The sequence below is a fragment of the Boleophthalmus pectinirostris genome, unplaced genomic scaffold, assembly GCF_026225935.1.
Source record: "Boleophthalmus pectinirostris isolate CB_2022bp ecotype Guang Dong unplaced genomic scaffold, ASM2622593v1 HiC_scaffold_21, whole genome shotgun sequence".
NCBI classification, from domain to species: Eukaryota; Metazoa; Chordata; class Actinopteri; order Gobiiformes; family Gobiidae; genus Boleophthalmus; species Boleophthalmus pectinirostris.
This window is the reverse complement of record NW_026571175.1, coordinates 19,820,852-19,836,303: the sequence shown is the minus strand read 5'-3', so window position 1 is coordinate 19,836,303 and position 15,452 is coordinate 19,820,852. Positions and strand designations below refer to the sequence as shown.

General features: G+C 37.2%; 1 protein-coding gene across 1 annotated transcript; it reads left to right on the top strand.

Moving 5' to 3' along the window:
* Nucleotides 1-1,218: 1,218 nt before the first annotated feature.
* Nucleotides 1,219-13,486, top strand: si:dkeyp-120h9.1 (Y+L amino acid transporter 2-like). The gene is given in 14 exon segments (XM_020932533.2): nucleotides 1,219-1,356; nucleotides 5,821-5,902; nucleotides 6,121-6,410; nucleotides 6,481-6,656; nucleotides 7,306-7,448; nucleotides 8,296-8,421; nucleotides 9,049-9,123; nucleotides 9,126-9,186; nucleotides 9,466-9,589; nucleotides 10,156-10,259; nucleotides 10,363-10,459; nucleotides 10,547-10,696; nucleotides 11,198-11,381; nucleotides 11,991-13,486. Coding segments are annotated over 12 exon segments (1,464 nt in total). The 5' UTR covers nucleotides 1,219-1,356; nucleotides 5,821-5,902; nucleotides 6,121-6,281; the 3' UTR covers nucleotides 12,086-13,486.
* The last annotated feature ends 1,966 nt before the right edge of the window (nucleotides 13,487-15,452 follow it).

Here is a 15,452-nt window from a genome sequence, read left to right as displayed (position 1 = left end):
GATAGATCAGGCAGAGGCCTCGGGTTTTTATTGCCTGACACCTCTGCAGGGTCCCATCATTGCCTTGTACTATATGGTATTACTTACCCCAAACAAAAAATGTAGCAAAGATGAGGTGGTCAAATTATCAGCAGCCACACCTGTGAAATGATTCTTGTATAGGGGTTTATCTCAGACACAAGCCTGAATTTTCATTTCATTGTCATCTATAGGGCAGGAATCTCCAACCTGTAGCTCCGGGGCTACCAGTAGCTCTCCACCCACTTCAAAGTAGCTCACCAAGGACTTTCTGAATTCTATGTATTGTGCTTAAAAAGTAAAATTTGATTAATTATTGTAAATATATCATGATGATAGGTAGCTCTCTGGCAGCTTCCTTTTGTAAAAGTAGCTCAATGGAGGAAAAACATTGGAGACCCCTGCATACGGTGACCGTCTGTCCCTCTTTTGGTTCTCCTGTAGCCTACATATTTAGGCCCCTGTCCATTGTCCCACTTAGCTAAAGAATGCCCCACTTTTACCTGTGCCACAAGAATTGTATTAAAAAAAAAATCTTAGATGAAATCATGTCTCGTCACACCAAAATATTGTAGCTCACGAGACAAATTAAATCATTAAGAGAATTTTTATAAATAGGCTATTGTGGGGTTTCAGATGACATCACTACATTCTATAGGCCAATGTTTTTTAATACAGATGGGCAATCAGCATTTTAAAGTACTGATTTTTGTTGTAATATAGTTGTAAATTGAGTTCTTGAGTCTAGTCACTAACAGAAATCACCAGGTTCAAGATTTGTGAACTCACCTTTTATATATTTAGATATTTTATGACAAAATTTTATGTAGTCTACAGGGAAAAACTGGCTCTTGCCCCCATCGAGAAGTATGACACCATCACGTCTCAGAATCTGAAAACTACCAGTACATTACAAAACACAGACCAATACATGGCCATTGTCCACAAGTACCACTGGGAGGCGGCAAATCTCAACTTTAGAGAGCGCGCGCGAGCGAGCATCAAGAGAGAGAGAGCGCGTGAGAGAGAGAGAGAGAGAGAGAGAGAGAGAGAGAGAGAGAGAGAGAGAGAGAGAGAGAGAGAGAGAGAGAGAGAGAGAGAGAGAGAGAGAGAGAGGGCAGTGTATTTGGTTCTTATTTGTTGCCAGGGTGACGGCGGGGGGCGGGGCGGTCTGTGGTGAGGACAGAGGAGGAGGCGCAGATGTGCTGCGCTCTGCTCGCTCTGCTTTCTCTCTCTCTGTAGGACCAGGACCAGAGCTATCGTGGAACTTCAAGGAAAGAAAGAGTCTAAAACTGCATCTGTGGGCATCTTCCTACCTTAAACTGCACCGCCCCGCTGGTAAAAACGTCTCTTTTAACCTTTAATACTGATATGTGTCAATTATGTAAGTTATATATTCCTTAAAACTGTGTTTTAATGTTTTATCAAGAACATTGACTTGACTTGAGACAGAGCTAATGCATCCTTCAGTGATGTTAGCATGTTCCTGCAGCATCAGATTTACAACACCAAAGGTTAGCTTGTGCTGCCACGCTCGGCTAAATATGAACGAGCACAACAGTGAATGACTTGATCAGGCGAATTATTTACGAATAAATTCAACGTGTACGAGTACTTCTTCATCCCTGAAGCTCTTCTTCCTCACGAATGCACATTGACAGCTGCTAACGAGGCTACCGTGGCATTTCGCGCTAATCAATGACTGATGTAAATGACCAAGCGAGCTATTCTGGATTTTGATCCGGGTTTTGGCTCTCTATGACCTTAGATTAAAATGATGAAAAGTTTCGAAGCAAATGGCACAAAGCGCAGTTGCCGCTACCGGTCCACGTTTTCTTACATCCGGTGCGAGTGCCCTGCCCACAATGGAGCGCTTCAAAGAGGAAGTTTATGATGCCACTATAGTGACATAGTAGTAGACCCATAGACATTAGACCAAGGAAAACACCAAGGAAAACACTTTCAAACTAGTGGTTCTGGTCCCCACTTTTATTTAAGGGAATAAAAGCCGGCTCTGTTCATTTGTATAGCTTTTTACCAGGGGGTAGCTTTTCCTAGTGCAACTGCTACTTACATCATAATACATCACATTAGTGGTGTAGTTAGTTACCCATCAACCAGAGAGTTTGCCAAATGATGTATTGCAAAGGGCAGACCTATATTAAAGCCCATTATATCTTAACTTCATTTCATCTTCATTTCAGTAAAACTTTCTAAAATGTCATTATAGAAAGTCAAATTTGCCTGCAGATATTATTGTGCAGTGTGACTCACATTAGTCAATCAATCATGCAGCAGAATGGCCTTCAGGCAACAGTAACCATACAATGATGGAATGTTGTCTCTATCTTTTCATTTTTAGTAGGGATGCACCAATCCAGCTTTTTCCATACCGATACTGATGTGGATACTTTGGCTTTCCGATGCCTGATATCAACTAATACTAGGGCAGAGACAGAAAATATAATTTATTTCAATTAAACACAAACAGCATAAGGTAAAAAAAAATATCCAACTGTGTTTTGTAACTACAGAACATCTTTGTAAAAATACAATTTTAATATTCAACATTTTGGGCTAACATCGGCCAGTAAATTGTATTATTACACCAAGTTATAAACCAAAATGGGATATCGTCCGATACGGTATTATAGAAGCCAATATCTGGTACCAGTATCATATCAGTGCATCCCTAATCTTTATGTCTTTTTTTAAGAGTACTACTTCAAAGATGCTCCAGCTATCACGGATTCCAGCTCCTTAAAAGACTCACTGAGTACTGTTTAAAATGAAAAGGATTTGAATAGAACAAAATATAAATTACTGACTAAGTGGCAGCTAATCAGTGCTTATTTTATAAAGAGCCTCAGGTGAACATGGAGGAATACACTGTGGGGAGATGAAGATTTTAGCAGTCATTATTACTTCAAAACTACAAATTCCCAGGGCTTTATTTGCATTTCTGAAAAAACCTGCTTCACCAGTTCTGCCATTTCGTTCAAGTGCACGCAGTGGAGTGTTACTGATTCTTGAAATCTGTAGCACCTATCTGTCTGACTGAAACTCTCATTTAAATAATAAAGACTTCAAATTTCAAAATGTCACAAATAACCCAGATCTAACCCAGCTGTGTCTGCACCAGGACTGTGATTCACAAGGTCAATCTTTATTCAATATGATACATGCTATACGGCTCACGATATGATATTATCACGATATGGCGATAAATGCGATAACTGGTATATTGCGCATAATACTCTACCATATATCACTGCTTTTTTTTTTTTTAGAACCAAATACATTTCAGCAACGGTATTTCTTTGTTAAACCAGTACCTGTGCAGTTAATATGAAATACACCCATTTTAATCATCAAAACCATGAATATGTCCAGTGTTTTGAATAAATACGTTTCACATAAAAACTGATGTGCAGTCACAAAACAATTTAGTATATTATTATTTCAAAAATTTAGCACACTCCTAGTCAACACAAAGTTAAATCAGGAATATAATGAGAATCTAGAGTGGTACATAGTCATATTGATCAAATAAACCGAAGAGAGCAGTTACTAAATCATTAATAAAAATGTCCAAGTCAAGCATCCACTCTAGAAAATCCTATGCCTCCAATTTAGCTGCTGTCCAATATAGATGACCAACAGAAGCAGTTTGTCATATTTTCCATTTCTCTGACACATTTCCTGTTATACAAGTTATCTTTTATAATTGAAATGGATTAACTGATGGCCATAAAAGTATTTGTTTCCCATTGTTTTGTCAGATTTGAAGATTTTGAGTGACGCTTTTCTGACAGGAAGTGGTTGTTTTATGCTGCTGTCACATGTCAGACTGTGCTGTGATTGGCTGGTCGTCTGTGCCCATTTCAGGCCACCTTAATCCCAGGGGCTTGGAGGTGTCAGACTCAAAGCAAGCGTAGAATCCATTAAACTCGTATGTTTCGTGATGAGACTAACAATGACCTTAGCCCTAAATCTGTGAAGGCGCAACATACTTTGAGTCACAGCTGTCAATGGCTTGTTTACATGTACACCAAAAATCTGGTCATTATCTGATTTCTGGGGTTTATTTATTTATTTATATAAACAGTTTGGAGCAATCTCGGATTCTCTTGGATTGTTCACATATGTGCAGGTTTTAACAAGGAAATTTATGTTAAAAAAGGGTAAAAAAAAACAAACATCGAATGAGACAAAGAGAAAAATAAAAGGGAAAATGTTACTGGTACTCTAAAAACCCATTGATTGAACTGACACATGCCACCAGATGTTTTGATGACCAGATTTCTTGTGTACATGTAAACACCCTAACCCTCACAAAATCAGATCTCGTTATTGGGTTATCAGATTATAGTTATCTGATTTTCACTGGTCATGTAAATGTACACACTGCCACCTTCAACTGGCATCATCTTTAGTTTGTTGCATCCAGGTCACGGCTTACCATTTTGTCCAACTAATTTCTCTTGTGGATCAAAGTTTGTCTAAGTCTGAGTCTAAGTTGTTGTATAATGTTGTAATGTTCTCGATAGTCTGATCTATTTTACTTCCAAATCCTTCATTCCATACTGCCTTGTCCCTATGCACTTGTCATGTATTTGTTGTCCAGACAGCAAAAGCGTATGCACCTGGGTCTAGCAGTGAACTGGTGGAGGCAGCATAATAAGTTTTGACAGTCTTCTGAAGTGGAGGTGGACAGCTCGGCCAATAGGGGCCCCTCACCTTGCACCTGCATCTTTGTGTTTACCAGAGCCAGAGGGGCATGCTGGTGGAGAACAGGCAGCATAGTCTGTATTTGATCTCAGTCGACTTTATTATGTTGTCTTTTCAATTTTAGGGGCACAACAATTACATATGAGCTTATACATTTGGCTTTTTTCTGCTTTTTTCTGTTCTTGAGACAACTCTTGAAACTAATTTTTAGCTCAATTATTTTTGTTTGCATTTACAACTATTACAGTTAGTACAAGTTTTATTTTAGAATCCCATACTACTACACTATTTCCATAATCCAGCTATTTAAAATGCAAGCAAAATGTTTTAATAACAAACTTTTAAACTTTTCTTTTTTTTTTTGTAAAATCTGAGAGAAAAATTAATGGGACATTTTGTTCTAAAATTGCGGGGTGAGCGATCACTGTTTACATGTGCAAAGGAACAATGCTTACAGTTGGAGATGGAAAAAAAAATACAATGAAGTCTATTAAAAAAATGGAGGGAGAGTTTACTCATTCATAGTTATCTAATTAGGTCAAAGTAATATGGTTTTAAAATGCCTTCTGATCAACACGAGACATTCCTCTAGAGATTATTATCTCTGTTAATGATCAATATAGTATCAAGATGAACAAGTGCCAAGGTGCCAGTCGCAAAAACTGTTGTTGTGTCCTTGGGCAAGGCACTAACTCACATTATCTGGTATGAAAGTAGTGTGTACATGAGTGATGGTGGTGATCGGAGGGACTGATAGCACCAAGTATGGATGAATGAATAATGAACTGTACAGCGTCTTTGTGACATATGTCTGTGAAAAACGCTATATAAATAAAAACTTATTACTTACTTACGAACAGTTCTTCTAATATACATTGCCTGTTACATAATGAATGAATGTGTATGTACAATTCAATAACTTTTTATTTATATTGCCATAAAAGCCTACTTATAAATGAAAATATCACATGAAACCATTAACATTATACGTGGTATTATCGCACACATCTGACTCACATTACAGTCCATATTGTATTGTCCAAGTGATACAATTATTTTTGTATCCAACAGGTGAGCTTGATGCATATGGTCACCATGCCATTCTGATGAAACCTATGGTAACTGTGGACAAGAGCTTCATTTGCGACAGCTGGTGAGTTTTATTATAGTGCTTCATTCCCTGGTTGTAAAGCAATCCAGTCTCAGTTTAGCTATACACTGGCTGCAGCCTCTGACTCCATTAAACACTTTCCCTTATCCCCTCTTTTTCTATTGCATAAGCAGTGAGGCATGTATAAGTTATTATTTGATAGAATACATTCTTGGAACCCTTACCCATCACTTGAATTTTTTGCCATTTTTGTGTCATAGCGTTTCCAGAGAGAATCTCATTCTTGGTTCTGCACAGCCTCTTTTAAGATGGATTCTCTCATAACTGGATACTGACGCTTCCTCTCAATTGTACACACCAGTTTTTGTGGCTAACAGCTCCTGCTTCCTCATTACCTTTTCCTTTGTGAGACTCTATCACAATGGTGGCTGAGACTGACACAGTGTCCCAGTCCAGTGGAGTTCGACTGAAACAGGAGATCTCTTTGCTACATGGGGTCTGCCTTATTGTCGGAAATATGATCGGCTCCGGCATCTTCATCTCGCCCAAGGTAAGTGCAGCTGTATTTCAGATTTCACTTTAGAATGAACAGATATATAACTTTGTGCTGTCTTCAAAAGGGAGTTTTGATGTACACCGGTTCTTATGGTCTGTCCCTTATTGTCTGGGCTGTTGGAGGGATATTCTCTGTTTTTGGTGCGCTGTGCTATGCTGAGCTAGGGACAACAATCCGGAAATCTGGAGCTTCTTATGCCTACATTCTAGAAACCTTTGGTGGTTTCTTGGCATTTATTCGGTAAGCTGAACTTAATTTTTGTTGCTTGGCCAATGGCAAATAAATTGAATGAACTGGTCAAACAGGTTGTAACATCTGAAACGTCTGATGCAATGTGTAATACAATACCACAGTAGTGAGTCTTTCATTAATGGGTGTTGAGACGATGACATCCCTGTCAGGGCCTGTCACGATAACAAATTTGGAATATTGCTGAAGTAAATACAGGCAATAAACAGTAATACTGAAACTAATTTATGCCACTGACGCAACAACCCAAGAGCAAATTTAAAATACAAAAACTATTCTTAATGTATAATACCGCTAAAAAATCATGAACTGCAATATCAGCATAATGAGCCACTTAGTGCTTAGTTTGTCATAGAAGTTATTAATTAAATCTTTTACAGCTTAAATCTTATTCTATGATCAAAAAAATAACCAAACATTTCCCACTGGTGCAAAGAAGTTGTACACGTGATAAATATTGAGCCCAAAAATATATTGTTCCAGCTTTCATATGTTGAACAATAACTCAATATAGTAATTATTGTGACATGCCTAATCATTAAACCAAAATTACTGCAGTGTAATTGGTTGATTAGAGACTTTTATATTTAATTTAACTTTTTGTTATTATTATGTTTTTATTATTGTAATATTCTTGCAGGTTATGGACCTCTCTGCTAATAGTGGAGCCAGCGAGTCAGGCAGTGATAGCCTTGACTTTCTCCACATACCTGGTGCAGCCCTTCTACCCGACCTGTGTGGCCCCATACGCAGCAGTGCGGCTCATAGCTGCGGCTATCATCTGTACGTCTCTCTGTCCCACCACAACATGTGTGACCTTTGTGTGCTGTTTACACTGGTGAATGCAATCACTCAAAGTGTCATGTGCTGCCCTTTTAAGCACAAAATCATTATAAACAAAAATTTATAAATAACAGGTCAAACTGCATAGTACTGTAGTTATACAATACTTTGCGGTTTTATTTGTTTTGTTTTTTTGTTCCTGCTGAATAAGCAATACCAAATGTGCTCTTTGTTCAGATACTTATGTGTACTTGTAACTTATGTGTACGTAGTAATTATTATTTATTTGGCTTTTAATCAAAGACTTCACTAAAGCTAAAAAGGCCTTTTAGAGTCAGTATTTTGAGGACTTTTTCACATTCAAAAGATATACAATTTAGTTTTAAATTGTCAGTCAATAGTGATGGGCATAATTTTTCTTCATTCATAAACCTGTGAATACATTTGTTGACTGCATTTGTGTTGTGCTGTTACTGTTAACAGTGTACTTTGGATTAGTTATTAGTGCATGTCTTATTTACAAGGCCAACTATGGGGAATGCATCGCAGTGTTGGTATTACACCCTGCACCATAGTACTTGCTGCTGTTATTTCTGGGTTTCTAGTACAAAGTAAACTAAAACGGCACAAGAAAAATAGATCACATTGAACAGCTATGGTAAACCACTACCTTTAGAGCCATTGTTTCCATTGACTCTAGAGTTACATGTACACACTTCTTTTCCGTTAGAGGTGCTAGGAAATAAATGCATTTGGTTTAATGCATTATAAATACAATATCTTAGCAAATGCACAAAATGATGAACAATAAAAAAATTATTTAACATTTTTCTGCTTGTCTTTCCAGGTCTGTTGACGGCTGTGAACTGTTGGAAGGTCAAATGGGGAGCAATTCTACAGGTCGTCTCCACATTTGCCAAAGTACTTGCTCTTATCGTTGTCATCATTACTGGCCTTGTCAAACTTGCACAAGGTAAATAAAAAACTTCATATTTACAACATGAAAAATAATATATAGGTTAAAACAAAGTGTACTTTAAAAAAATATTGTAAGTGCACATAAGAGGTTTTCATTGTTTTATATTGAATACTTGGGTTGGTACTTGTTAGTACTTGTAGTGAAACTATGTTATAGTGTTACATCAGTCAGTTTGTGAGAGAAGAAGTACAAAAATACAGGAAGTAGCAGTGAGTTCAGTAGTGGAATACCCCGACTACATATCATCAACACAAAAATTCCACTCAAATGCAGAGGCTGTTTACTTGCCCTGATGACTAAATCTGGTGATATACACTTGCAGTAATTTGCATCTGTTTTAGCGTTTCTGTATAATTTTGTTAGTTTTTGTGTGAAGTAAAATAAAATGGAAACAAATTAAAAGGCCGTTGTTTTGAATTCCATTAAATACTTAAATAACTCAATATGAATCGAATATGATGCTCATTTCATTATTCACAAACTAGCAGATCAAACTGGACAAAGAAGCTCTTTAGGGTTTACACCTAAAGTAGTCTAACTTAATATACACCACTTTAATTTCATGTCTACACTGTATAATATAAGTATAATTGTCACATCTCTAATACATTTCTTTTGTAGGATTTGACCAGAACTTTGAGGACTCATTCCAAGGCTCCAGAATGAACCCTGGTGACATGGCTTTGGCTTTGTACTCTGCTCGTACTCGGGCTGGGACACGCTCAACTTTATCACAGAGGAGATCAAGAACCCAGAGAGGTTGTTGAGAAGTTACTGCTCACTGCACAAAGGAAGAAATATTTGAACTTGAATTTGAACTAGACCCATTTATAAAAAATGTGTTTCAGTAGTTCCATGTCATACACATAGAATTATACCCACAAGTGAAACACAGATAACAAAAAGTTTTGCACAGCATTAAAATATTACATTATATTATTGTCAATCATCACAAATGAACGTTATATTATCAAAATAAATACAAATTTGCCTTTTTGCAGTGAATCAACATTCATATTGTTGTATTATTTCTTTCAGAAATCTCCCCTTGTCCATTGCAATCTCCATGCCATTAGTGACAGTGATTTACATTTTAACCAACATTGCCTACTATGTTGTACTGGATGGGGACAGTGTCCTCAACAGTGACGCTGTGGCTGTGGTGAGTCTAGTCTTACTAGCACCAGTGATGACTATTTCCAAGCTGATGTTTGCTAATGCTAAACCTTGTTAAATGTTTACAAATTCTCTCCAAATAGAGTACATCTGCTCAGATTCTCATGGGTGTATCTTGTCTCTTGTGGTCCCTGTAACATCACTGACTGTAGGAGTCAAAATGATGACAGGATCCCATTTAGTTAAATACGTTAGAGGCCTGCACAGGAACACAAGGAGGACATTATGTGATTAGTGGCAGGCATAGAGAAGGCTTGATCTTTGATTAGATTTTTTAATGTGAATTCATAGTACTTTTTTTGCTATAAACTGAATTGAGCAGTTTTTATATATATTTTCTCAGTGCATAGCTTTAGCCTCTAACCATAACTTTTGACTACAGAGGAAACCAAACAGGATTTTACCGGTAGTTTGAGTATGCCAGTGACACATATTCAATACATTCTTCCGAGAACAATGGAATAAAAGCTTGTTGTACTTTTTTCTGGTCGTACAAGGACATTTTTATTTCTCCATTAGCAGTTTTTCTTTCTGACTATTTTTGTCTTTCAGACTTTTGCAGATGAGGTGTTGGGGTGGGGTCGTTGGCTCATCCCCCTGTCGGTGGCCATTTCCTGCTATGGTGGGCTCAACTCCTCCATCATTGCTGCTTCTAGGTGTATAAACAATACACACATCAAACTTTTGTTGACCTTATGAAAAATAAATGGTACAGCATTTACAAACACATTTAGACTTGTTTGAATGCTTCTGCTGCAGGTTGTTCTTTGTTGGCTCCAGAGAAGGTCACTTGCCAAACGCACTCTGTATGATTCATGTTACGTGTTTCACTCCAATCCCTGCTTTACTCTTCAATGTTCGTATCACACACTTTTAAAAGAAATTAGTTATTCTAAAATTTTCTTGCCTTTTCTTAAATGATTTCGTGTTGTTCTTTTCTCAGGGTGCCATGTCACTGATTTTCCTGTCTGTTCCGGATGTTTTTCAATTAATCAACTATTTCAGCTTTAACTATTGGTTGTTCATTGGCATGTCAATAGGCAGTCTTATCTACCTTCGCATCAAAGCACCAGATATGCACCGGCCAGTTAAGGTACTGATCCAGACAACATCAAATATACTATACTGCAGTACTGTGATACATACAACTGTACAACTGTGCTTGTAACTTTTCTTGTACAAGTCCAGCATTTGGTTGCATCCCTGAAGTTATGATAGGGAATGTACCGCAGTATGCCGTTAAACCTGATTATTATTTAATTATAGGTGTTTTTTTTTTTTTTTTTACAATAAAGCAATATCTTGAAAAATATGCATTCTACTGTAAACGGGCCCACCTCTTCACAAATCAGACCTGTAAATTGGCATGATGCTAGATAAGTTTAATGTCCTACTGTGCCCCTGTGATTTTATTAGATAATACAGTTAATCTGATTTCAGTTGCTGACAATTACATGACTCCATATGGCCAAAGCAAACAAAGCATTATTAAATTATTACTGAAATACTGTTCACACTGATTTGATTATGTTAAATGTTACTTTGAGGTAAAGGAGAGATATTATTAACTATGGTTTTCTGTTGCTTCCTTTAGCTGTCCCTGTTCTTTCCAGTGGTCTACTGTCTGTGCAGTGTATTCCTGGTGGTGATGCCTCTTTACAGTGATACTATCAACTCTCTGGTGGGAATAGCTGTGGCTCTGTCTGGTGCTCCGGTCTATTTCATCTGTGTCCACGTGCCTCCCAGCTCCAGGCCAGCTTTCCTCGCCAAGACCCTGAGTAAGATTTTTCTCTGTACATAGTAACTGCCTCAACAGTTAAAAGAGGGGTTAATCTGTAAGTAGCAAAGGCATGATGAGTATTTTCTTAGATGTTTTAATGGGAGAGGATTAGGATTAAGAGTGTAAAGTTCAGTGTAGTTCTACTGTACATGGCTGTGTTTTCAAGTAGTATAGTTATGTTCATCACAAGGCTTGGTTTTGGTGATGAGGGAAGTCAGTGCAGATGCCAAAGAAGCGTTCTGCATGTTCTGCTGCCCAACAAAATAACTTTGTAGTTTTAAAGGATAGTTTACTAAATTCTGTCACCATTAACAGTGAGTGTCTTTTAAAGTCTAAAAATGTATTTCTGTCCTGAAATAGATAAGCTTTTGTCTTGCCTTATCTTCTTCTTTTTAACATATTCCTCGTAATTGTGCCTTTTGCAATTTCTCCTTTTTAAGTAGCTAAGGTTCAACAACAGGTGGGTGCTGCTATTGTGATGAGATTATTCTCCCTCTTAAAATAATAACTAAAATTGTAGCTTACAGTTTGACAAAGACCTCACTTGTAAAGCCATTAATGTGCCTGAATTACAATGTCTGTTTTTTCTTTTTTCTGTTCTGTGCAGATAAGGTTTCTCTGTACACCCAGAAGCTGTGCTTTTGTTGCATGACGTCTCCTGATATCGACTTGGACAATTTAGAACTCGAGAAGATGGAGTGAAACATCAACAAAGCACTTACAATGGTGTGGGGGAGCAGACAATGGGGACCATGCATTGACAATCCAGGTCTTTAATATGAAGGCAAAATGCTGTCAGAATTGCTCCGTCAAGCTGTTCGACCTTTTTAACACAAATGAGCCGCATGAATAATGCAGTAGGATTCACAGTACTAGTTCCAAGCACAGCACATTTTCAAAGTTACATGTGCCACTTCAAGTTTCACTATAAGCTAACCCAAAGCCTTAGGTTTACACTGCAACACACACACCTTCTGAAAACATGTGAGCCATGTGACCGGCTTTGTACAGAACGGTTGTAACTTGTTCAGTACATGCCTGTGCCGTTTCTCTTGTGAACGTGTGCATATTAAACACAAACTGTAACTTCGTACAGTGGTAGAGACAGAGGACTTGGAGAACTTGCCATTAAGAGTTTGACACTTGAACAGGCCTTTTGCACATCATACATTTCCTTGTTTGTTTTATGTCTCCAGACTCCACAGAGGTGTGTTTGTAGAATTCTCAGTTTCATTTATTTGGAATAGTTTACAAAAGTGCTTATATATTTGTGCTTGAATGTAATATGTAAGAATTCAACAGAAGTGGTTCCACAATGTGCGTTGTGCTTTCACAAGCTATCTCTATTTATGGCACCACCTAGTGGTCACTAAATATATTTTGCGACAAAAGCTTTATTCATGTGGTTGCTAGTTCCAAGTTATTGGTTTTAATACTCCTAGCTTTACTTTTGCCAATACAAAACTTGCTTACTTTATAACTCCTGTTTTTACCTCAGAATCTCTCAGACTCACGTTATAAAATATTTATAGTTTTTATTTATGTGAGTAGCTTAGTAATGCAATGTATTGGTGTTAAAATCTTAACTCATGTGAACTCAAATTATTTTACTACCAAAGCCTTGACTTAGGTGTGTACGAGTGTGAGCTTGTAGCATTTCTTAAAACCGCATAGTTACTGTGGCAGCAGATGAAGCTGTTCATTTCAATGAAGTTTATTGTACAGGTAAAATACTCAGACATTGGTGTTGTGCGTCATAGTGCCTTTGATTAAAAGTAGGTTATATTTTTATATCAGAACATACTTAACAAATGTTGATGAACACTTATAATTGTTGTTGAATGTGTTTCCTGTCAATAGTTACAAACAGCAATTATAAACAGATTGTGTACTCCAGTGTCCGTACTTGGATTTCTGTCTGCGCCAGCCAAAAGAGGCACTTCAATTCTGTGTGTACCTCCTGGACCAAGTTCATGGCCCACATCATTTCTGTTATAAATGACTATGAAGTTGGATGTATCAGTAGGCATTTACTGTGTGTGACAAATGTATGTTTTGCCAATTGATACTTTGTGTTCCAATAAACACTGTGCAGGTCAATAATGTGGACTTGTGCTTTGATTTGCTGTATTAAGGTGTGGTTGGTGTAGGCCTGTCATGATAATTACTATATTTAATTATTGTTTAATATCTGATAGAACTTTTTCTTTGCACTGCTTGAACATTTTGGATTATTTTTTGTCAATATGATAACATTTAAAATGTAAATGGTTGATTTAATAACTATTACAGATGCAAATTAAGTGCTTATATATGTTTATTTCTTATATTTCTTAATTTTAACAATATTGTAGAATTAGAACAGTTTTGTGGTTTAAATCCATCTTGGATTATTGTGTCAGTGTCATAAATTTGTTCCATTATTATCGTTTATCTTTATTCTATTTATCACACTTCAAATTTTTTTTTATGTGACCAGCCTAGGGTGATGATACTTTTCAATGTTACAGTCTCGATAGTAAACTACCATGACTAAATGTATTGTAGTTTGTGTTGTTTCAGGCTGGTTTCACATTACAAAGTCATACAACTGTGTAACACCCAAAGGCTTTGTGGAGATGAGTTAAATGTAGAACTGGCCTATTTAGCACAAATAGTGATGTAAAGGACGTAATAATACCCACTAAGGCACTAATCTAACCTGTACAAAAATGGATTTGGATCAATTCACTTATTTCTCAGCCCATTACGGACACTGCCCTGTCTTTGTCATGTGTTCAGTAATTCTGAGTTGTTAACGCTTTTGCACCCTATTCCAAATAATCTGAGTCTGCTTAATCCAAATCTCTGTTGTGAAGTAATTTACAACAACCTCAAATCAACAAATGTCATAAAATAAAATAAAATCCACATTCACTTTATTTCTATAGTACATTTTAGAAACAAAACAGTTTCCAAAGTGCTGCTTATATAAAGGTAAAATTAAAAGCAATAAAAGGTATACAACAGAGGGTATGAATACTCAGTTGAATCTTGCCAGTTCTAAAACACTAAAACCAGTAAAGTCAAACAAACGCAAACCCATAAAAAGCAATTAATAAATAAAAGCAATAAAATAATACAAAAACGTAAATAAAAAACAGAGGTCTACACAACCCACACGGTGATTAAAGAAAGGGAATTGTGTTAAGATTACAAATAAAAACTGCTTACTACTCCAATTAAAAATACTAAACACTATCCCATAGCAACACATGCAAGACTGTAGTAAAGTTTTCAGTTTTTTTGTGTTGGTCTGAGTGTCTCCTTAGGTAGCTGGACAGGCCCCACCTCCTGTCTTCCCACCTGCCCCCCTCCAACAGCCGGTCACATTACACCTGCTACTCCTGCCCCGAAAAGAGAGGTATAGTCCAGTCCCTCCCCGGCCTGGAGGAGAGTTGGGTTCCACTGCTTCATGCATAAAACATCCACCTGCAAATGGGAAATCGAGTAGACTACAATGACAACTGCTACTGCAACAGGTCTCTGGTGAACTTACACACTGAATCATAGCTGGATTTGGTGATCTGGTTTTGCTTATGTCCCATTCGCAGTATCTGTCTCTGGGATGGACAGAACAGCGGGACAGGGGAGCTGCTCAGTGACCGATGAGTGGAGATTACACAGAGAGACCTGCTTGGCATCATGGAGTTTCCCCGACGCCTAAACTGGATACGGAGGAGACCATGGAGGCATCATGTCCGCCATCGGGAGTTCAACCGTGAGTAGACAAAAATATGGACACCCTGCTTCTTTGAGTAATTGATTTAAATGGCCAACACAGATCTGGCATCTAAATTACACTTTCAATTATTTACAAATACATATTTTGAAGTAGTGGTATGATGTAGTATTTGTTTTGTAATTGAATACTGACAACCTAACAATATTAAGTAAAATATCATTGAACTACACCTAAGAGGCATTTTACTCATAAAAGTGAGTTCATATTGCCTAGATTAGATTTTAAACACAGACTATGAATAGATAAACATCACTAATCATGTAATGTTTGAGAAAAACCAAACCA